Source organism: Amblyomma maculatum, chromosome 5, assembly GCF_055883805.1.
Source record: "Amblyomma maculatum isolate TAMU_Amacu chromosome 5, ASM5588380v1, whole genome shotgun sequence".
NCBI classification, from domain to species: domain Eukaryota; kingdom Metazoa; phylum Arthropoda; class Arachnida; order Ixodida; family Ixodidae; genus Amblyomma; species Amblyomma maculatum.
In genome coordinates this window covers 138,365,760-138,389,328 of record NC_139348.1, presented here as the reverse complement: position 1 = coordinate 138,389,328, position 23,569 = coordinate 138,365,760, and the positions used below count along the sequence as shown (strand labels likewise).

The window sequence follows — 23,569 nt, the reverse complement described above, 5'->3', positions numbered from 1 at the left end:
AGCTACGGCGCAGCGATCACGTCAGAGGCGTCCGGCATCAGACGCTGCACCTAGCAATCGCGCTGTGAGCGGAAAGAGGAGCCGCGTCGCCTAAACACCACTGTTCGAGTGACGCACGCTAGATGTTGGAAGGGGAGAGAGCGAGAAAGCTTATTAAACGCAAGGGTATTGGGGCATCCTCGCACCGGTACCCGCGCGGCCCGAAGGGGAGAAGCGGGTGAGCGAAGATAGTGATCTAAAGAAAGGAAAGACGCTTGATTCTACAACCCGTGAGGGTGCACGGCGAAACGTCAGGGGCGAGTGGCACGCCACGTGTCGGGGCAGCGCCGCACATTGCGAGGAGGGGTTCTTCTGTGTTTGCCGCAAGATGGCTCTGCATGTGCGCAGAGCGCAGAAGAAATGTAGCGGAAACGTACTTCGCTACTCGTGTAACTGCGACTTCTGTAAGTAACATGCTCATAATTTCCGATATACACCTCAGTATAACGTTCTACGGCACGTTTCTAAGGCAACACCGCATTCACTAGAAGCGCTTTTGTACCGCTTTCAAGCATCGAACTCGTGGCTGAGTGGTAGCGTCTCCGTCTCACACTCCGGAGACCGTGGTTCGATTCCCACCCAGCCCATCTTGGAAGTTGCTTTTTATTTATGAAGTGCATGCCGGGATTTATCGCTCACTGCCAACGCCGCCGACGACACCGGCTTTTCTGCGACACGAGCTCCTTAACGGTGTCGCGTTAAAAGATCGTCCTACGCCTGGCGGAGGAGGCTTACTCGAAGACCTTTGCGGCCACGGTGCAGGAGAGCCGGCAAGGAGACCCTCCCCCTGGCTCTGCCCCTGCCCCGAGGTCCATGTCGGTGTAAATAGTCTTCTCACTCACTCACAGTGCCCGGTTTCGATCCCGAACGCCTCCGGCTGTGCTTCGCTGAGGCGAAAAGGAGGTGTGCATGGAGGCGTGAAATTACAGATCTTCAGGTTCTGACTACCTTATCGGATTTCTCCCTGTAATCCCCAGCTCGCTCGAGCTGAAAACGTTTCATGAATAAGCTTTGTTGTAATGCTGCTTGTACTCCACATATACCCCAGAAATGGCTAGCACTGCTTCCCCCGCAATCGCTGCTGCCACTGCTTCAATACCGCAGGTTATAGAAATTTCTGTACTGCCACCTCAGTTTCAAACCAGACCTATTTCATTTAATTTTGCACTGATCCTTCATTGATCTAAGTATGCACACCTTGGTTACTAAACATTGCACCTCCACAGGTGCTATTGCCTTCAATCACCTTATTTCTGTCAGCCTTCATTTTTAAAGGAGGAAGTTGCTGCTTATAGTGGGCAAGTCTAATACGCGCAATGTGAGGCGAAGCTTGTCACCTTACTCAGTTGATCTTTTCAAACCTGGCTACGATTTGTGCCCTTATGATTTTGAGTAGAGTTATTGCCTCACCGATCTTTTCCTTTCTTAATCCCCCAACTCGGACACCAGGCCGTTCTCTGCTAATTAATGTTTACTTATTTAAAAGGTAATGAATGAGTCCAAAATTCGACAAAATATAATTAATTACGTGTTATAATATACATAAAACTCTCAGTTGAGGTATTTTTGAACCAGGTGTTTTTCTGGCAACACCTTCGAGGTGACAGTGCACGTGATTTGCCCCCAAGAGTTAGTTTGGGTCTGGTCGATTTGTGCCTCCAAAGTAGCGCGAAGTGACGTCACCTGTTGACGCATGTGCTGCACCAGCTGCAGCGCATGTAGGCATCCGGCCGTTTGATGTTCCCTGCCGAGAAGTGAGAGTAATTCCAATTTTCTATTTTGCGCCTCGCAAATAGACCACGATGAAGGGACAATTGACGCATGAAGCTTCTCTACCACCAGCGCAGCATGTATACGCTAGGGGAACCACCGAACTTGGCGTTTAGATTCGTTGCCCTTTTTGCTAATGAAGTGAGCTCTGGTTCGGGGCCGTGTTCTCTATGTGGCGCGTCGACAAAGAAGCTAAGTGCATTTCATGTCAAACCCGTTTCGAACATCCAGTTACTTTTGTTCTATTCGTTTCTATGCAGGTTCTAAGTGACGCACTGTTTGAGAACCAGACTGCCGAGTCGTTCGAACGCGTGTGCAAGCCCAAAGTGGAGGGCACAAGGTGGTTAGACGAACTCTCCCGCAAACTGTGTCCCGAACTCGACCACTTCGTCGTCTTCTCATCCGTGACGTCCAGTCGGGGCAATGCCGGACAGACTAACTACGGCTACGCAAACTCTGTCATAGAGCGCATCTGCGAACGACGGGTCACTGATAGTCTACCCGGTGAGTAGTCCCTCTTGTGGCATGCTACTATACAAAGATTGCTGGTGATCTGCAAACATGGCTCGTCATCGCAAAAGATTGGTTCCCTGACAGCAAAAATTTTCATCCATTCCAATTTCTCTAAAATTCATGCTCAATTTATGCAGGGTATAGCCAACACAGTGCTGACTTCCAAATTTAGGTGGGTCATTCTCAAAATTTTGCATGCTAATGAATTTTTATGTGAGAGGGAGAAATAGAGCCTGATAAAAGTGGAGGTAGGAAGCGTCTTGCAAAGAGCGACCACTTTGTGAGTGATCCATCACAGCCGAAGACTCTCCGCCTCTGCTGAAAACGCAATAATTATAGTGCTGCTCAAGAAGGTAGCAAGGCCACCGCGGAGCCCTTAACAAATTTATGATTGCGTCAACTCTGGATTACGGAAGAGGCAGTAATTTCTGTATGCTGTTATATTGTACATAAAAGTGAACTAGCTTTGCTGGTCTGTTGATATGTCTAGACATGTTTGCATATCATGTTGCGTTAGAGCTATAGTAAACGTTACTGGTTCCTAACGCAGCGGAAAATCGCTGTAATAGTAGATGACGAAGTGTATAATAATGTCGCTAAAGCCTGAATCTCGGAGAAAACAACCTCAAAATGAAGGGTGTACCTGAGGAGGGTGATGCAGTGGACATAGTAAAAAGAATTGGAAACCTTGTCAATGATCCGATCGACGACTCTGATATTGATGTGTGTCACCGGACCAGTACTTCCAAGTCCGGCAAGAAAAACACTGTTGTCCGTTTTGTGCAGCGCACAAAGCGAGACATGCTCTTGCAGAAGTGCAAGAAGCAGAGCATTGACACCAAAGACCTTGACTATGGTGGCATGGTAACACCTGCGTACGTGAACGAACACATGACTGGCACAAACAAAAAGCTTCTCGGAGCAGCCATTTCTCAAAAGAAAAGAGCAAAAGAGCTGGATGGAAGTTTGTGTGGTTTTCTCGCGGCCGAATTCCAGCAAGGAAGGATGAGGAGGCGGACATGGTCAGAATTGCAAATATGGCAGACATTGCTAAGATTGCAAGCTAGAAAGATACACTGCATTCCTATGTGTTCTAGATGCTATTACGATGGAAAGACAGGAAATTGGTTGTTCCTATTATGACTGCCCTACATTCAACAAACTCTATACAAGTGAGAGCGGACCGTTTGCCGCCATACATTTGAACATAAGAAGTGTTAAAAACAAGATAGATGATTTAGAAATATACATTGATTCTGTTGCAGCAGAAGTTGACATAACAGTCCTTACTGAGACTTGGTTGAGGAAGGGGGAAGCGCCTCCTCACTTTCAGGGTTATAAGAGCACAACCATTAGCAGAGAAAACCGGAGATCCTTTTATATTAAATATAGCTACCAATATGTAATCTTTGATGACCTAACGAACATGAATGAAAATATTGAGAGCTTATTTGTTAAGGTATCGAATGTGGTAGTCGGTGCACTGTACAGGCCGCCATCTGCCATTGTAGCGGAATTCTTACACTTTGTTGAAAACACCCTGGAATCACTTGGGCATCTAGCTGCCTCTTTTGTTATTCTCGGTGATATGAATATTGATGCTCTATCTGATGGACCGTGTACAAAAATATTTCAAGACATTGTTTATGAGCATGCATGTAAAAATATGATAGCCTTACCAACTAGGATTACCGCGGATACTGCCACGTGTATTGATGTCTGCGTCAGAAACATTGAAATCAGAAATGTTACTGCTGGTGTGACGACAAGCAATATCGGTGACCACATGTCAATCTTCTGCCTAGCCTCTATTGCCACACGAAAAGTCACGGTAAAAAGAAAGATGGTACATTGCAGGTTCGTACAATGATGAATAGACATTGAAAAACGTTCGGTGTCTTTTAGAGCAAACAAACTGGGAACATGTACTCAAAGACACCAACCCCAAAACAGCTTATCAAAAGTTTCTTAATCAGTTTCTTTGCTGCTAAATTGCAGATTTCCCTTTGCGAGAAATTAGGCCAAAAATAAAAAAAAGAAAACCATGGGTAACCAAGCATCTTTACAAAAGAATAAAAGAAAGGAATAAAATGTATCATGCTTTCATAAAAAATCGGGATCCCACTTTGCTTGTCGACTACAAGAAGATCAGGAATAGATTGAACTCGGACCTCAAGAAAGAAAAGTCTGAATTTTATCAGAAAAAGTTTATCCAGATAAATGGAGACCAGAAAAAATGTGGGGCATGATTAACAATCTTATGAGTAGAAAGCAGACTTGTGACGCACTGCAAGAAATAATGAAAGAAAACGAGCATGCGAATGGGCAAGAATTGGCAGATGAAATGAATCGTCACTTTGTAAATATTGCTCAGTATGCTGGGCAAAATACTCGCACAAATAACTGCCTGCAAGGGCATATCTTCAGTGATGCTAAAAGCGTGTTGGCCACAGTCTTTCATATTTATTGCAGACATTTACCAATAGGAAAAACTGCAACGCCTTTTCCGGGAGGTTTAGCCACAAGACAATACTTTAGAAAGAAGGTACGGTGTTAATGTTAATGTCGCAATGGAAATTGTTGCATGAAGTGCTTCGTACGAAGCTCAATACCCAGCCTTGCAGAGACTGCACCTCTATATGGAAGTATCTTTCTGGCCAGTTAGAAACGGATTGAGAGGCGCGGGTTTGGCGGCGCTGGCACACGCGCTTCCATGTTGTATTGGGGAGCAGACTTGAGATGCCTGTCGTGCTTTATTACAACCACCCCCCTTCTATTGTTTTCCCCTCTCTAGGGAATAATGCATTTAAGTTTATTTTGTATACGTACCTTTTAATGTTTTCTACGTTTTTGTATGTATGTATGTATGTATGTATGTATGTATGTATGTATGTATGTATGTATGTATGTATGTATGTATGTATGTATGTATGTATGTATGTATGTATGTATGTATGTATGTATGTATGTATGTATGTATGTATGTATGTATGTATGTATGTATGTATGTATGTATGTATGTATGTATGTATGTATGTATGTATGTATGTATGTATGTATGTATGTATGTATGTATGTATGTATGTATGTATGTATGTATGTATGTATGTATGTATGTATGTATGTATGTATGTATGTATGTATGTATGTACACAATAAATTCTCTGTTCCACTCACAAGGTAGCGCACATGGTTTAGGCTTCGCTTGCTAACAGCAGAGCATGAAACAAAGCACCCTTTACAGGCAATACGCACCCTAGGCGCTACGATGGAGCACCCAAACGAGTCCGTCGTATAAATATATATAATTGGTTCGCAGGAAGGGAAAAGCGCAGTATGTTACACTTTCTTTGTGGACACCTGACCCGCGCCGTAAGGGAAGGGAGGAAGGTGGGAGTGAAAGTGGAAAGAGAGAAAGGGGAGCCGTGGTGGAGGACGACGGTGTAATTTCGACCGCCTGGGGATCTTTAACCTGCACTGACATGGGGAGGGAAGGTGGTGAAGGGTGGCAGTTCCTGTCCCTACGGGGCCGGGACGGTAGGTCAACGCCGCTTGCGGTGGGGGCTAGCCAGCCAGCGAAATTTTTCTTTTTTAGGCCGTCATTGCACCCGCCACTGTTTCGGTGGTGGACGAAGGCTAAAGCTTTGTAGGGCGAGTTGGTGTTTTCGATGATCCATAACTAGTGCGGAAACGACAGGACAGAGATAAAGGAGGGACAATCATAGCCTGTCCGAATCTGTTATGCTTTCACCATTTACTCCTACTGAAATTGAGACTATAATAATGCAACTAAAAGTGATGCTGCAGCTGGAAATGATGGAATTAAAGCATTGCCGCTAAAATACACTTCACCTATCATAGGCCCGGTACTTTCGCTTATCATTAATGCGATGTTTCAATCTGCTGATTATCCTGAGGAATTAAAGATTGCCTAGGTCACTCCAGTGTATAAAGGCGGTAATGTATTAAACATAAATAACTATCGGCCGATTGCAGTCCTTCCGATTTTTTCGAAGATATTTGAAAAAGCTCTGAACAATCGACTCGTGTCCTTTTTTTGAAAAGCATCACATCATTACTTCAGCCCAGTACGGGTTCCAAAAGAAAGAATCGACAGAAATGGCTGTGATATATAATAAAGAAAAGATTGTGGAAAATATTGAAAACAAACTTTTTACCGTAGGTTTATTTCTGTACCTAAAGAAAGCATTCGACACTGTGCAGCAGAGCATTTTATTAAAAAAGCTTGATATGTATGGCGTGTGAGGAATAGCACTGAATTTGATTAAAAGTCACCTCTGTGACCGTTATCAGTATGCTGACGTTAATGGCATATCATCCAGCAAAATGCGAATTCTTTATGGTGTGCCCAAGGGATCCATTTTAGGATCGTTCTTATTTCTGGTATATATCAATGACATTCAATCACTGGTTTTACCGGTATAGTTTTATATGCGGATGACACCAATGTCTTCTTCACTGGACCAAGCAAAGCAAGCTTGAAAAAAGCTGCAAATGAATACCTTCTTAAATTGTCACGGTGGCTTTCAAAATATAAACTGAATCTAAATACAAGCAAAACAAAGTACATAATATTCAAGCCCTTCAATAGGCGAGACCGCACAACTATAAATATAACTTATGATGGAGCTCCGATAGAACAGGTATAAGAACAAAAATTTTTGGGCGTATGGTTCAGCGAATAGTTGTTATGGATTACGCATGTTAATAAACTAAAAGCTGACTTGGCGCTAGTAACTCTAAGCATCTATAGAATTAGAAACCTTATACCCACTTCCTTAAAACAGGTATTATATTATTCTCTTTTTTATTCTAGGCTAAGCTATGGAATATTAGTTTGGGGGACGACGTCAGCCTATAACTATAATTATTAATTGTCGCATAAAAAAAGGTTCTACGCCTCTGCGAGAATTACAGAGGCGATAGACGCAACTTACGAACCGCGCCATTTTACATTAAGTACAACATGTTGAAAGCAAACCAGGCCTATTACTTTAAATACTACAGTGGATCCACCAAAACAAACCGCTTATCACCCTAGGCGAACATAGCAGGGTATATATCCTATCCGCGATCCTAAAAGGAGATTGCCTATGACACGAACGAATTATGGTCGCCAAACACTAACTTTTCAGTCTACTAAACTATTGAACAACTCTGGAATGCACATCGATTTGAACAAATTGTTTACTGTTTTTAAAAGTGAATGCAGACGCTTTTTAGTCACTTCTGCAATTTCAGACAGGACGCAGTGATGTGTATGCTATAACTATGGTGTCAATAAAATAGTTGAATCGCCAATCCGAGTTTTTTAGATTACACATGAACATTGTATGTAATGCTTGTAGTTCGATACAAAATTGTTTCTGTGTTCTAGTATTTCTTCTCATGTATTGATTTTGATATTTGTCGTGCGGGCTTCGCACTTAAAGTTTTCTGTAACTTGAGAGCCTACACGTGTTACAAGAAGCAACATTTTCTTTCGTACATCCACAATCTGTACAATATGTACAAGGAGATACAATTTTTCCTTTTAATGAGTTTGTTAGGTTGTATTCCCGCTATTGACCGAAGTGTTGTCTTTAGTTGTGTTCTTGATGCAAAACCTCGTAAAAGGGGCTAGGGCCTCGTCAGGCTTTCAACCTTTAGCCTTGGCCTCCTCTTAGACACTGTCTGAGGAACAAATAAAGGGAAAAAAAATATTGGAGACTAGAGAGGCTCGCCGTACGCGACAAGTAGGAGTAGAGGAGGTGAAGGATGAGCAGATTTCAGTCTTTAATGCTATCACAGTTTTCATACCAAATTTCAACATATAACGTAATTATGCGCCTTTAAAGCAAAAAGTGAGAACAGTTGTCCTCACAGTATGAAATATGTAACTTGCCCGCGCTCTGGATCAATGCGTTGCTCTTCTATTTGAGCAGGCTTCGGAAAACTTTTAATATACCTGCGCCTAGCGACCACATTCAATCCTGCTTGATTTGGTTACGGCGTTGAAATCGCAGATAATATTCAAATCCTTCCATTGAATTTGATAAGAAAGCGATGCTCCTGGACTCTACGTTAGCCTTTTACGCTGCGTTACTGTGACAAGGCGATGAATGGCTGTTGTATGCTTTTTCTTGTTGTCTGTTTATCCCTATAATGCCTGGCGTAAAATATAATACCATAGGATTGAAAGCTTCGAAAACGAGAAAAAATTAAAAAGGGTTAAAAGCAGCTGAACCAAATGTGGAGCGAAAGCACTATCGTTTTCTGTGTCTTCTTCTTCTTCGTCATCTTCTTCGTCGTCTTCTTTGTCGTCTTCTTATTCATCTTCTTCCTCTTGTAGCTACACCTTGTCGTGACGCGGGGACTAAGTCGACCCGGCCTTCACTTGGTAGCGTGCAGAGACTCGGGGTTGAAGTAGGATTGAATCTTCGAAGTTGGTGAAATATGTACAAGCAGGTTTAATGGCACTTTGAGAAAACTTATTTACAATATTTACACGAAAAAGAAGGGTACATCAGCAATATGGCAAGCGTTAAGAGTTCATAGCGAGAAGCGACTGGATGAGCCGTTTACCCAGGGCCCAGAGCGACATTTCGTGCTCTGCAGCGTCCTTAAAAACCCCCTATGTCCAGCCCCTCTCTGAAGATGCTGACCAACCAAATCCAGGGCACGCCCCTCAGGTATCGGCATCCAATCGAACACATCACTGCACTGATGGTCTGAAGCACTGACTGGTCCGGCATTCATTCGTTGGGCGTGATCACTTGTTGGCGGGAAAAGCTTGGGAACGGCGAGGAGAGGAGGTACATTTCTATTCTTCAGCAAAGAAACCACAGGCTGGTTCTGACAAGGGGTTTTACTTCTCAGAAACCCGAGTGCACGTGGCGCCGCATAGGGCTCCCAACATTGTCCCTTTTCGACAATTGCAAATCTTTCCTGCATTCCCGGGAAATCACTTAATGGCCGTATGAGTCATGCTCCTTTCTTGTCCTGCACGTCAGCGGACATGTCACTCTGTCGTCTCCTTTGGATAGGAGGCATTCATCACTGGAGGATAGCACTTCTCGACTGGAAGGGTGAACAAAAGAAAGAAAGCACTTCCTGCTATTTCCCGCAGGGGGACGTTTCTTTGTGTTTTTCCAGACGTTCTCTTGACAGGGTCAATTTGGCATTTGCAGGTTGTCCACAAAGCAAAACAGGCTTACAAAACAGGATTCCTGGAAACAGGCTCACTTAGAGCCATTGGACCATCACCACATATTCACAAAACTTATCCATGCCCACAGGCGAACAATAGAGCGCGCAATTGCGGATGCTTGGTCGTAACAGCCTCCTCCCCCGCCAGAAGAGTCTCGGAGGGCAGCAGTCCCAGCTGCTGCATGAAGAGACGACTTAATGGTCTGCACGTGAACGCTTGAAGCTCGCTGTTGCTTGTCGCGTTGTCGTGATTGTTGTAGGCCAAATTGCTCGAGCTGTCTGAAACTCAACCACATGTCGAAGCAAGCACTCGGCTCCCGTCTGAAGAGACCAGGTCAAAAGAAAACTGCCATTGTTGTTCGAGAAAAGCCCACACTCAAGACGTTCAGGACCCACGTATGCCTCGAAAACCAAACGTGCTGCTTTACATAGTCATATATATTCAAGCGCACGAAAAAAAAAACCTGATTATCAATTTGGATACATGGTGAGGAACATCTCGGACCGCTTAGAAAGAGCGGCTAAGCGCGTCCGCATTCCCATTTAACTTCCCCTTTTTGTATCTTATTTCAAAATTGTACTGCTGTAAAATCAAGCTCCACCTAAGAAGGCGACTGTTCTTCGATGTCGCAGTTTGCAGCCAAGCCAGGGGACAATGGTCCGTCTCTACGGTGAATTTGGCCCCTCCAAGATAGCACTGCAATTTTTGAATGGCCCATACAATGCAAGCGCACTCTTTCTCTGACGCGCAATAAGCCCTCTCTCTAGAACTCAGCTTTCTGCTCAAGTAGAGCACGGGGTGCTCATTACCGTCGTCATCTCTCTGGCAGAGAACAGCACCTAACCCTCGATCACTGGCATCACACTGGACCGTGAATTCTCGGCCATAGTCTGGAGCTCGCAATACCGGACGGCTAATCAGCACAGCCTTCAGGTTTACGAAGGAGGCTTCCTTTTGTTCGTCCCAGACTACATTTGTCGGTTCTGTCTTGCGGAGAGCGTCGGTCAGAGGGCTAGCCAAAGCTGAATAGTTAGGGATGTAGTGATTGTAGTACCCAGTCAGACCTAGGAATGCTCGAATTTCCGTCTTCGTGCTCGGCCGCGGGTAGTCTGCTACCGCAGAAATCTTAATCTCGCTGGGTTTCCTGAAACCCTGACCTACATTGTGACCCAAGTAGTCCACGGTCGCCCTTGCCAGGCAACATTTCTCGGCCTTTACGGTTAGTCCAGCTTGACGCAAAAGGCTCAGTACAGCACTTAGATGTACCATATGGTCCGCCCATGAGTCGGAAAAAACCGCAATGTCATCTAAATAAGGCACCGCGAATGTTTCACACCCCTTTAAAACCCTATCCATGAGTCGGGAAAAACAAAATGGAGCATTTTTGAGCCCGAAACTCATCATTGTTGGCTGGTAGCTGCCCGTCGGAGTGACGAAAGCCGCGTATCTGCTGGCGCGTTCAGTGAGCGGTACTTGCCAGTATCCTCGAGTAAGGTCCAGCGTAGTCACATATGCCGCTCTACTGACCTGTTCTACTCTCTCCTCAATATTCGGAATAGGATACACTTGATCCCTGGTGAGAGAATTTAGCTTTCGGTAGTCTACCACAGGCCTAGGGTCTTTACCTGGAGCTTCTACTAAGATCATAGGCGAAGCATAATCGCTTTCCGAGGGTTTTATTACTCCCAATTCCAGCATGCGATTTACTTCCCTATCCAGAATTTCTCTTTGCCTTGGAGAGAATCGGTAGCACCTTGATCGCACTGGCACGTCTGAAGTCAGCTCAATATCGTGCTCAGTCAAATCAGTCCTGCCTGGCCTGTCCACGAAGCAGGCCTCAAACTCTGTTATTATTTCGCCCAGATCGGACAGCTGGGGTTTCTTTAGTTCTCCTCTCTGCTCTGTCTTTTTGAGAAGCTCCTGAGCGTTGCTTCCTTTTCCGCTGAGGCAAATCAAGTTATCCCCCATCTCCTCGGGAAGGTTTAACGTTAGATTTACCACGGCTTCCCTCTGCACATAAGGCTTCATAAGATTGCAATGATAAATGCGCACTGCTTTACGCCTATCGGGGATTTTCACTGCGTAGTTAGTGTCAGAAAGCTCTGCAACGACTTTAGCAGGTCCTTCCCACTGTACTTCGAGCTTATTCTTGAGATCATTGGCTTGCTCCATAGCTAAGTCCTCTCGGGTTCCACTTAGAAGTCTCGTGAGATTACTAGACACCGGCGGCAAGAGGTTACTCTCAAGAACGTCCTCATTCCGCGTCTCATCAAGCTCACTTTCAAGTTGAATTATCTGAGATGCCTCGCTCTCAAACTTTTCTGACCCGCTATCTTCCGCATCGACCACTGTTTTAACTGCCGTTTCCTCCGCTGTGGATTTTTCTGGAATGAGCAGTGTAGCTAGTTCTCGCGCCTTTGAACGTGTTAAGGCTTGCACAACTCTGTCTCCGAAAAGGATGCCCCTCTTTCGCAGTAGCATGTCCGATTTGTTGGAGAACAAATACGGATAGCACTTAGGAAGCTTTCCTGAAACGGCAGCCTCGGTTGTTAATTCGCCGAAAGGGCCCTCGATGACCACGTTCGCGATCGGCAAGCACACACTCTGTTCCTCAACTACCTGTCGGATCCATGCACACTGCCCGGTATAGTCGGAAGGCGACACATACGCCGGATGGACAACATCCATCGTTGCGGCCGAATCGCGCAGTACCTTGCAAGGCTTCCCGTTGACTACTAGGTCATGCAGGTAGGGTTCTAAAAGCTGCATATTTTCATCGCAGTCACTGACATACGAGAAAGCAATCTTTTCTTTCCGGCAGTTGACGGCAATGTGACCCTGCTCATTACACCTAAAGCATGTGAGCGGCTTCCTAGCCCCAAGCTTGTTCTTTGTGTTCTGTGCGTTGGTCACTTCCCCACTTTTCTCACTGCCGTCCTTTCTAGGGCGTTTGCCTGAAGAAGCCTTCCTTTCTTCGTTTGCAAATCTAGCAAAGTGCCTTTTCTGACGGTTATTTACACTCAACTTGGCATTGCGGAGCCTATCCACTGCTGGGTTGCTGAATTGTCGGCGCGAAGCGTACTCCTCAATGACTTCGGCAGCTTCAGTTGCCGACTTAATGTCGCCTCGGTCCTGTAACCAATTTCTTTCTTTTTCTGGGAGGCAGCTATAAAACTGCTCCAAAAGAATTCGCTCGACTACAGCGTCCCTATCACTGTAGGAATCAGTGCTCTTTAGCCACTCGCCCAAATTAACTCTTAAATTGTATAGGAATTCAGGGTAACTCTCGTCCCTGGACTTAGTAGCGTTCCGAAAACGTTGTCTGAACGCCTCGGCGCTAAGCCTATACTTTCTCAGAAGGCAAGCTTTGACCTTCTCGTAGTTGTCCGCGTCCTCCTTGCTTAGCCGCGCGACAACCTCCGCTGCCTCGCAGGGCAGAACCGTCAATAATCTCTGAGACCAAGTGTCTCGCTGGAAGGACAGTTTTTCGCAGGTTCGCTCAAAGTTAGCCAGATACAGACCGATATCCCCTGATATCACATATGGCTGCATGTACTTTGACATCTTGAAATCTGCCTCCTTGTTGAGACGAGGTACCGCTAGCTGGGGACAATCGCCCGACCTCTTGCTCAACTCTAGTTCTAATTTCCGGAGCTCAATGTCTAGCTTCTTTTCCTCTCTTTCCCTCTCACGTTCGCGCTCCCTTTCCTCTTTTTCCCTCTCAAGTTCGCGCTCACGCCTCTTTTCTTCTTTTTCCCGCTCTTTCTGCTGTCTGAGCTGCTCCTCCTTTTTTTGGGCGATGAGGTTCCATGCTTCACTGAGCTCCTCATCATCGGCTCCCAAATCTGTGATTGCCTTTATAATCAAAGGTTTTCGTGCCAAACCTCTTGTATCAATTCCCAATTCCTCACACAATTGCAACAGTTCCGGTTTCTGCAGCTTTTGTAGGTCCATGATCGCTCCGAGTGTCGGCTACTTCCAAAACAACAGTGCAAACTACCAAACCTAAAGGCGTTTCAACACTTTTTACCAGTTCTAAAATCTAACCCTGTTCTAGAACCTGGTCCACATCAGAAGAAAAGCCAAGCACTCACCCACACATGCGATCGATGTTCCGAGCTGCTCTCTTGTTGGCCGATTGTTGCGCCTGCTTGTTGCTTGAGATGCCACCTCCGATCACAAGATGTGGCTTGTAGATTCTGATCCACCTCGAATCACCAGATGTTGTAGCTTGTAGATCCAGATCCCAACGCTGGTCACCAGTGTTGGGGCTTGTAGATTCAGATCCCACCTCCAGTCATCAGATGTTGTGGCTTGTAGATTCAGATCCCAACGCTGGTCACCAGTGTTGGGGCTTGTAGATTCAGATCCTACCGCTGATCACCAGTTGTCGTGACGCGGGGACTAAGTCGACCCGGCCTTCACTTGGTAGCGTGCAGAGACTCGGGGTTGAAGTAGGATTGAATCTTCGAAGTTGGTGAAATATGTACAAGCAGGTTTAATGGCACTTTGAGAAAACTTATTTACAATATTTACACGAAAAAGAAGGGTACATCAGCAATATGGCAAGCGTTAAGAGTTCATAGCGAGAAGCGACTGGATGAGCCGTTTACCCAGGGCCCAGAGCGACATTTCGTGCTCTGCAGCGTCCTTAAAAACCCCCTATGTCCAGCCCCTCTCTGAAGATGCTGACCAACCAAATCCAGGGCACGCCCCTCAGGTATCGGCATCCAATCGAACACATCACTGCACTGATGGTCTGAAGCACTGACTGGTCCGGCATTCATTCGTTGGGCGTGATCACTTGTTGGCGGGAAAAGCTTGGGAACGGCGAGGAGAGGAGGTACATTTCTATTCTTCAGCAAAGAAACCACAGGCTGGTTCTGACAAGGGGTTTTACTTCTCAGAAACCCGAGTGCACGTGGCGCCGCATAGGGCTCCCAACATTGTCCCTTTTCGACAATTGCAAATCTTTCCTGCATTCCCGGGAAATCACTTAATGGCCGTATGAGTCATGCTCCTTTCTTGTCCTGCACGTCAGCGGACATGTCACTCTGTCGTCTCCTTTGGATAGGAGGCATTCATCACTGGAGGATAGCACTTCTCGACTGGAAGGGTGAACAAAAGAAAGAAAGCACTTCCTGCTATTTCCCGCAGGGGGACGTTTCTTTGTGTTTTTCCAGACGTTCTCTTGACAGGGTCAATTTGGCATTTGCAGGTTGTCCACAAAGCAAAACAGGCTTACAAAACAGGATTCCTGGAAACAGGCTCACTTAGAGCCATTGGACCATCACCACATATTCACAAAACTTATCCATGCCCACAGGCGAACAATAGAGCGCGCAATTGCGGATGCTTGGTCGTAACAACCTCTTGACGACGTAGCGGCGGCCACCCGAGGTCTAGAAAACCTATCGCAGTGCAGCTTTCGCTATAAAAGGGGAAGAAGGAAAATCATGGGCTGTTTGCGATCAAAGTAGTAAAAGAAAAAGAGAATTTGAAGTGCTGTTACATGCGTTTTGCTAACGCCAGCCGTTCTGCAACCATCGGCCCTTTTTGTTTTGGACACAGGGATTTTGAAGGGGATATTGAGAAGACTTAGATATTTCATGACAGTGGTTACGTGTTTTTAAGGGCTACACTTATGATACTGTATCGTACCTTCCTTCTCTGTCATTCTAATCATTCTTTCCAAACTTCAGCGGTAGTTATTTATCTTTTCACTTGGCACTTTTGTTCTCATAATGTACCCGTAATAATCGAATTGGCTTTTTATTCCAACGTATTTAACTTTTTTTCTTGGCCATTTTGTTAATTGAGGATGGGTAGTATTTGCGCTTGCTGATTGACCTTGATGAATTTTGAGTAAGAAAACTGTGGAGATCTGTAACGAAATAAAATAAATATAACCTTCAGTAACATATTAACTGTTATGTCAGGACTTCAGAAAACCAGCAGTACAGCGGCAATGTGTTGAACTATGAGTTCAGTATATATTTTACTGCCTTTTCAGGGCTGGCAATTCAGTGGGGCCCCATCAGTGACGTCGGAGTGCTGTACCAGGCGATGGCTGGTGACATAGACATCGCCGGCTGCGCTCCGCAGAGGATCAGCTCATACATGAACACGCTTGACCAGATGTTGAACCAGAACTTTCCAGTCGTCTCATGCATGGTGAAGGCAAACCACTCCGGCAACTGTGAAGCAGGAATGACGAAGACAAAGAGCCTTCTGGACACTATTGCAAATATATTTGGTAACCTGCCAGCTATGAGAGTTAGAAATGACTGTTGTTTTGGTTTCGTGCTGCTAATACACGGTTTGGGGCACTTGTAAGCACTAGGAAAAATTGGAGGTTATGAGTTATCCATCCAGTAAAAATCAGCCCGTTACACAGTGGTTAGGCGCTCCATGTGTGAGCGATGGAGGACAGTATAAAAATGGAATCCTCGAGTTGCATGGTGTCAGTGCACATTTAGGTCCTCAACGAAGATTAAATTAATCAGAGACCCACCACTAACGAAGTCCTTCTCAGTCTCAGGTGCTTTGGACATTCAACTACTGTGCCGTATCATATCATATCATATTATGATATATCACATCATGCCATAAAAAAGCAACTTTACATTCACATGTCAAGCGGAACAATGTTTACATATAGTGTATACCTGCACGGTTCACGCTGGAGAGACTCATTTTGACACACAGTTGGCCACAAATATGTTTTTAATAGTACTAAACGTTTGAAAAGAGACATCATCGAAGACCTTTTGAGCATCGACATGAGTGGCTAGGCTAGATTTGGTGTGCATTTACAAGAGCATCACGACAGGGAAAACTTTATTTGCGTGCTGTTCTACATTCCCTATGCTTTTGTTTCCAAATCTGTCGGAAGTTCACATATCAGACGCTTGCGCTCCCTGCAGGTGTGAAAGATCCTTCCATCCTGAACCCGACTGTGAGCCTAGGAGACCTCGGAATGGATTCTCTGATGGGCGTCGAGGTGAAACAGACTTTGGAGCGAGACTACGACCTCACCCTCTCCATACCCGAGATCCGACAGCTCACCTTCGGCCGATTGCAAGAGATGGATGCAGCCGGTCCTGAAAGCACGACGCCAAATGAGACGAAATCAGCCTGAGAGGTGAGTGACCGTCAGTGACGTTCAGTCACTTTCTTGCATGCGTGTTTACCACATTTGGGGAAAGATTTCTGCTTCGCGGTAAACTGTTTTCTTTTGGAAAGCAAAAAGACGAGGCCTCACCGGTTAATAAAGTAATTTGATTGAAATACACTTTTGGGTCGATATTATTTGCCGGTGATCAGGACCAAGAAGTGTAGAGTAAACACATAAATTCGTGAAGGTTTGATCGTTGATAGTATACCCCGTCTTTCTAAGCTTTATAATCAAGACCTTCCCCTTCTGCTATGCTACTGGTTGTGGATAGCCATGAAAAAGCCAACAGCAGGAAAGACGGGAAATTGGACAAGTTGGTAGTGGTTCATGTGGTAAGTAGAAAGTCAAAACAGAGGTGGGAAGAAAATACAATATTTTTAATTCAACATCATCAGGGTGTTGGGTACGCCGGCAAAAAGTGAGTGATAAGGCTTGACGAGGCGGACGCACACTACAGAGGCAGCATGGTAGGGGCACACAAAAAAAACCTAGTTGAAATAAAGAAAAGCATGGGTTAACATTCAGTCATTGAGAACATGAGGTAGCACATGTATTAGTCAATTGTTCATCAACTCTTATTCGTCATTTAATAATCGCGGGAGAGTGAAGCGTAACATTTGACAGCCGCAATTTGTTTGCGTCCTAGGTAACAACCATTTAAAACATGTTCTAGTTGACTACATAGAATCTTTACACTGTAATCTTGACAGCTGTGAGATACAACAGTTGTTTTTAAGGAAGTTAAAAGGAACAAGGCCGTACAGATGAGCTTTGACTCGGCACTAGCTGTTTAGTAAAAGAGAACACATATTATATACATCTCTGTCATGTCTGTACGTGCCGGAAGCATTGGTGCAGAGCCCGTTTGCAATGTGTGCAAACCTAGGTCACTATAACAAGAAGGAACCTTACCAACTTTTATCCTTTCCCTTTCTTTTGAACGTATAAGAATTTAAAGAATATTCAGGAAACTAGACTGGTTCGCTGACTTAAGAATAAAGAAATTCTGGAGTATATCATTTAGGCAACATGCAACCAATTTCTGCGAAGGGTTATGAATCCTAAAAAAAGAAAGGCTGATAGAAATGCGGGTATTGTTTCATACGTGCCCGAAATAAATGCGTGAAATGTAGCAAGACGTTTATAGTTTGGGTTTAGTTTTTTAGCGCCATATAAGTTTAGTGGGTTCTGGCGCACCATTATGAACCATCGAGAAATTTCGATAAAATTTAACCTATAAAAGCCAGGTTTCACACCGGTATGTATTGTCAAATGTGCTTGTAGCGTATAGTATGATATTACATTGTCATGCTATCAAGTGCACATAGGAGAAGCCTGGAAATGCGTACATATTTTTCTGAGATAACATCCTCTTTGATTCAAGCTACTCCATTTGAATGGACCCTGTCGCGATTGTCGGCAGGATGAAAGAAATCAAACAAAGAAAGACTGCTATTTTGGTTGCCACTACAAGGATTTTATTTCGGCACCGCGATAAAGTAACAAGAGAACAGATGGAAGAATATTTTGCCCAAACAAGCAAATCGTGGTCTATATACGCACGTCTTCTGTTTTCCTAGTGAATAAAGAGGACTGTTTCTTGAAAAGTGGTAATTTTGCGATGATAACTTAGTGTTTTGACTCCTTGCAGTGTGCTTTTCGATACAGCTCTTGGTAAGTCTCTTAAAGGGAAGCTGAAATATGTTGTCGAGAATTCGACTCAACCATTAACACAGGAAACTTGTAGATTAAGCTCAATAAAATGTTTTTCGCTGCAATATATAATGGTATATAATCAACTATTAAACTAACAACAATTTTTAGGCTTCTCCTCGTAACAGCGAAGAAATGGGAAAAAACTAGATAATAGTATTCATTATTGGTGACTTTTCAAATTCCAACTCCTCTCGCCAATTTCTTTTGCGAGTCGCCCAACGCCTCCAAACAACATCTTGCGGCTTTTGCTTTTGTTGGCGTTAGTTTTATTTCCGAGTGTAACTTTCATGCGTACGAAATGCATTACCTTGCATTATAATCGATGCGCCTACTCCGTACCTCGCGCTACGGAGAAGCCTGAACATCGAGACAGTTGTATTACACGATTACGGCGTCAATTTAGGCGCTAGCACAAAACTCTTGGCATGATTTATCATCAGCGTGCGCATATTCCACTAATTTGGGTTAGTTAAATTCTAAATCCGCTTAAGCTGCCCTTTAATAACTAAACTTTACAAGGGTTCAACGCTGCTGAACCAAATATTGAGCGAAAGCATTATCTGCGGGTGACCGAGCGTTCTTCTTCTCTTTTTCTTCTTCCTAAGCTCACATAAAAAGCCCCGCTTTAACCAACCCATATGAACGTGCCTTAGTGGCCTATAGGGGTAACGTGAATGACAGGGTCCTAGCAGGCTGATTCTGACATAGCCGTCCCACGTGAAACGAGAGAGCCAAGTTGACAGCTCCTGTCAGCGCAAGTGTCACGTGGGGTGTGACGTCACAGTGTCACGTGGGTAAGACGTAACTGCGGCCGGGTCACGCGAAGGTTTGAAAGTGCGAGTAGTATTGCTTTCGCAATAAAATTAGTTGCGAGTCAGCGTTTCTCGTGTGGAGTACTTCCTTCGCGTACTTGGTCTGTATTCGCGCTCTACCTTCCGCACTGAATCAGCAACAGCTTGCGCAACCGTCCATTCTCTTCAATTCAATTGTATTGTACAGGGACCTTTTCCGTGTTTGAACTTTAACGTAATTATCTCAACGAAAGTCACAATGGATGACTTGGTGTCCTTATGCAGAGGACCAGTGCTTGCCTGGCATCTGAAAGGGGCTTGTCTCCCAAGAAACTTCAATCCTTCTGCGGGCCTGCAGAGCTTTCAACCGGGAATTCCTGGAGAAATTACCAGTGTTCTGAGCTATTGCGACAACCTCGAAAGTTCAGGGAGTGATTGTGAGCGGCTTTAGGATGTTATGGCAGCGAACGCCTGCAAAACAAGATGTACAAGGATGGTTCAGCGCCACATAGGAGGCGACATATTTTTTATGAGCATCCAGCCTTCCTCATCACCCTACAAAGAAGCCGGAGGTAGTGGCCGGGACGATGCCGCTGCTGGGAGACGTGCACGGCGAAACATCGCAAGATACTTGAAAAGAGACCAAAGTACTTTCAAGAGCCTGTCCTCTCGCCTGTAAAAGGTTGGCAAAGTCGAGAAGCATCTCCCAGGATGTCTAGGAAATAGTATGCTAAATGATCTTAAAACACCGCGTAAACGCGCCCTAGTGGCACCCCCAACGGTGTATATGAAGACAAAATGGCTTACATTAACTAATAAATAGCTACCAGTTCAGAAAGGTGGGACTTGTTTTTGCTTTAAAAGACTATCTTTTTATTGTAACCCCCCCCCCCCCTTTCCCTTTGGAATTTTGCTGAAAGAGCTTCAGCAGCCGGAAGAAAAGTTTTCTTAAGCGTGCTATTTGGATTGCCGAGTTGTGAAGCAGCCGGCCATTGCCCCAAGAATTAACTTTGCATCGTTGACAAGGATCTTTGCACGACGAAGACTGAAAGCGACTTATGTTTCGCTGAAAATACCAATAAAATAAAACACCTTTAAGAACCAATATTTCAGAAGCCAGTAATGACAATACAAAGTGTCGGGTCATTTGCATAATCATAGTTAAGCGCTAGTGGTTAATTCTTTTCTAACTGACAAAGCAGACAAAGTAGTCCGTTTCATATTTCACAAGAATGAGGGAATATGTTAAACTTGAATGTCGTCACTGAAGACCTGTACTGCTCTTTGCCTCACAGGAGGAACACTATGAAAGCTGTAAAAAGCTATTTGCATTGTTGAGAAGAAATAAAACACAGTTTAAGTGTCAATGTGGAATTCGCCACGAGATCGACCTAGAGGTGGTGCTACCATCACTTGAATAGTGTGTATCGGCAAATGGCGGCGCCTGCAGAAACAGATGCGGCGTTGGTTCGTTGCTGTGTTTACAACGTGTTTGCTGGTGAAGAAAACGTGCCATGTGCAAATCATGAGCAATTTACTACTTACAGTGCTTACTGGGGCTTGTGTAGTGCGCCGAGTGGAGCGAGAACTTTCTCCTCGCTTGCTACCAGGCGAGGGCTTGTTTCAGCTAATGCAAGCGATTATGATGGTGTGTGTGAAAAACGGATATGAAGAACAAAGAAAGTACATATGACGTTTTAATGTATGTAGCGTTGAATAATGGTACATTAGTAGTGGAATGATTGATAAAAATGTCACAATGGTTAGACGTATCACAGGAAAATTACACACTCGCAAACTTGAGCCCCTTCTGCAACTAGTTTTCTTTCAACTGCAAGCTAAACATTTTTGTCGCTGCAAAGACATTACCAATAATTGAGCATGGGCGTAGAGTTTTTAGGGAATGATTTCTTTAACCCTCTAAATATCGAGCAATCACCTAGTTATGCAAGAAAAAACTGTTGGATTTTTATCAGAGTAAGGGCCGGTAGTAAACAAACTTTGGAAAGAAATGGATTCTGCACGTATTCTTGCGACTATTCAATCTGTTTATCTTCAAGTAAACACGGTCAAGCAAGGAGCTACAGAAGAGAGATAGTTGAGCCCGTATTAAGCTTGACGCTTCTCAGAAACAATGAATTTGCAAGCATCAAAGCTTAGCCGAATAGCGATTTTACTCAAATGGCTAGAGGAAAGAACTCAAACAATTTGATCTACATCATGGCGGCCACAGTTTTCAGGCCATCTCATGCGGCAATGGCTATCGGATTCAAATAGAAGTGACAATATACAATTTCTGGGCGGTTGCATTAAGTGCTATGAACGTAGGCGACCCGCTCGCTTTTTTTTCTCTCGAAACGGCGCTAACGACACCGTCGCTGTGTTTGAGAAAGAACCTCAAGCAGAGAAGACCGTTGGAGGATGCCATTACCCACCACAATATACTCGATAAGAACAATTATTGCCTTCACTGTAGCGTCGAATAATAGCCTGGTCATATTTCGTTCGCAAGAGGCAGTCATGTAAATAAAATCGCACTGAAATCGCGAACCAAAAGGCAGACACCAGGCCATACGCGCGTACGCAAACACTGCTGGCTAGCAGGCGACGAAAGCGCGCATCCACACTGAGTAGGGTTTGCCGCTGCGCCGCAAGATGGCGACTGTGCTCGATTTCGAGGCCAATAGAATTTGATGTTTTTCTTGAAATCCTGCATTTTTATTTTGAATATTAATATGCAGATTGGGGAGAGGTAGTGTGTGTGCGCGTGGGTGTGTGTGAAAATAAGGGTTCATGCATAAGCTTAAAAGCGAAATCTATACTTAGCGATGTTTTGTTACGCGCAGTAGACAAAGCTATTAGAAAGGACGTCAACGGACTGGTGTTATGCCTTTACAGATATGCAAATGGTTTTATGGGTTTGGCCGGGGGAAGTAGGGTTCGTACCCTAAATATTTTTCGCAAATGTGCTCCTCAATTACCTTTCACGTTTGAAGTACCCTGTGATGATGGCGTCAAAATATTTAGCTTGCCGGGGTATTGTTTGTTAATTAACGCCTATATTTGACGTATTTCCCAAGGTTCCAAACCCAGAATTAAATTATTCATCTCGGCGCTCTAGGATTCTAAAAAAAAAGATCCGCATATTTTAGCATCCGCTCAAACCTACAGAACACATGTATCATTACGCTGCAGATAATATGCGTTTGCACGTTCAGCAGCTTCTGAATGCGAAATTTCCAAATGATTCGTGGAAAAGGAGCTTGTGAAAATGAAAATGAGCATGATGAAAATGAAAAGGTAGATCGCAAAGTAGGTGCGTGTGCACAAAAAAAAGCAAAGAATTAAAAAAAATGTACTCAGAACTTTGAAGATTGGCTTCATTTTTGGTGCATCCTATAAGCTAACCTTGTTTGGGTGGCATTGCGCGCTTACCAGAAAAAAAGACAAACGAGCAGAAACAATTCAAAAGAGGTACATAGGACAAGCGCGTCTCTGTTTTTCCTCGTTTGTCTTTTTGTTCTAGCATAGCGCGCAATTTACACGAAAATGTTCGAGCTGGTGAGGGGATCTCGGACGCGGGTGCCCGACGGGGTAAGTCACTGGATACATATCAGGTCATTACCACATATTACACGGAGCTCAGGGCGAGCCTGCCTCCTCCGCACGCTTCGCTCAGCCGAGAGCAGGCTACCACGTGGCGACGGCTGCAAACGCGGTCGCAGCCAAACGCCTGGATGTATGCCAAAGTCTTTGCCAACATAGTAAATCCGTACTGCCAACTGTGCTGCGACCCTGCCACCTAAGATCATGTAATCTGGGACGGCGTGAAGGATCCGCCTCTGGCAGATCTAATACCATCTCCCTCGCTTGAACACTAGGAAGCTGTTCTCTCCAACCGGGACACAGACGTCCAGCCACGGGCCTCGACAAGAGCGCAAGAGGTCGCTGACAGACTTAAACTGCCAGCCACCTGGAGCAGCTGAATGAAACGCAAGGTAAAAACCATCTAAATTGCTGACAATAAAGTTTTATCTCTCTTTTTCTCAACCAACTAGTCCTCAACGCTGCTTTCCGAGCTGAACGGGCCTAGCCGTAGCATTAGGAACCTTCAGGAGAAGTTGATGAAATTTAGTCATATTAAATGGCAGCTTTCAAAAGATCAAGAAATGTGGAATATGCTTGTGCTGTAGTGTACGGGCGTTCAGTGTCATGCAATAAAGTATGGGAAAAAGACGGGAGATGCGTAGATATTTTTCTTTCAGAACTTCCGTCTTCCCTATCTGACTCATGCTACTCCCATTTGAAAGAACCCCGTCACGATTGTGAACAAAATGCCAACACAAATATTTT

The 23,569-nt window shown here is 44.7% G+C and overlaps 2 protein-coding genes across 2 annotated transcripts in view; both read left to right on the top strand.

The window, feature by feature from the left end:
* The window catches only part of LOC146189716 (fatty acid synthase-like), a 68,658-nt gene extending 51,985 nt beyond the window's left edge, over window positions 1-16,673 (top strand). Inside the window, exons 23-25 of the mRNA XM_084605330.1 lie at window positions 2,070-2,313; window positions 15,546-15,788; window positions 16,459-16,673. Of these exons, the coding sequence (XP_084461456.1) occupies window positions 2,070-2,313; window positions 15,546-15,788; window positions 16,459-16,673 (702 nt within the window). The remainder of the gene's footprint in view (window positions 1-2,069; window positions 2,314-15,545; window positions 15,789-16,458) is intronic.
* Window positions 16,674-22,765: 6,092 nt separating this feature from the next.
* The window catches only part of LOC146189715 (fatty acid synthase-like), an 86,000-nt gene continuing 85,196 nt past the window's right edge, over window positions 22,766-23,569 (top strand). Inside the window, exon 1 of the mRNA XM_084605329.1 lies at window positions 22,766-22,810. Within this exon, the coding sequence (XP_084461455.1) occupies window positions 22,766-22,810 (45 nt within the window). The remainder of the gene's footprint in view (window positions 22,811-23,569) is intronic.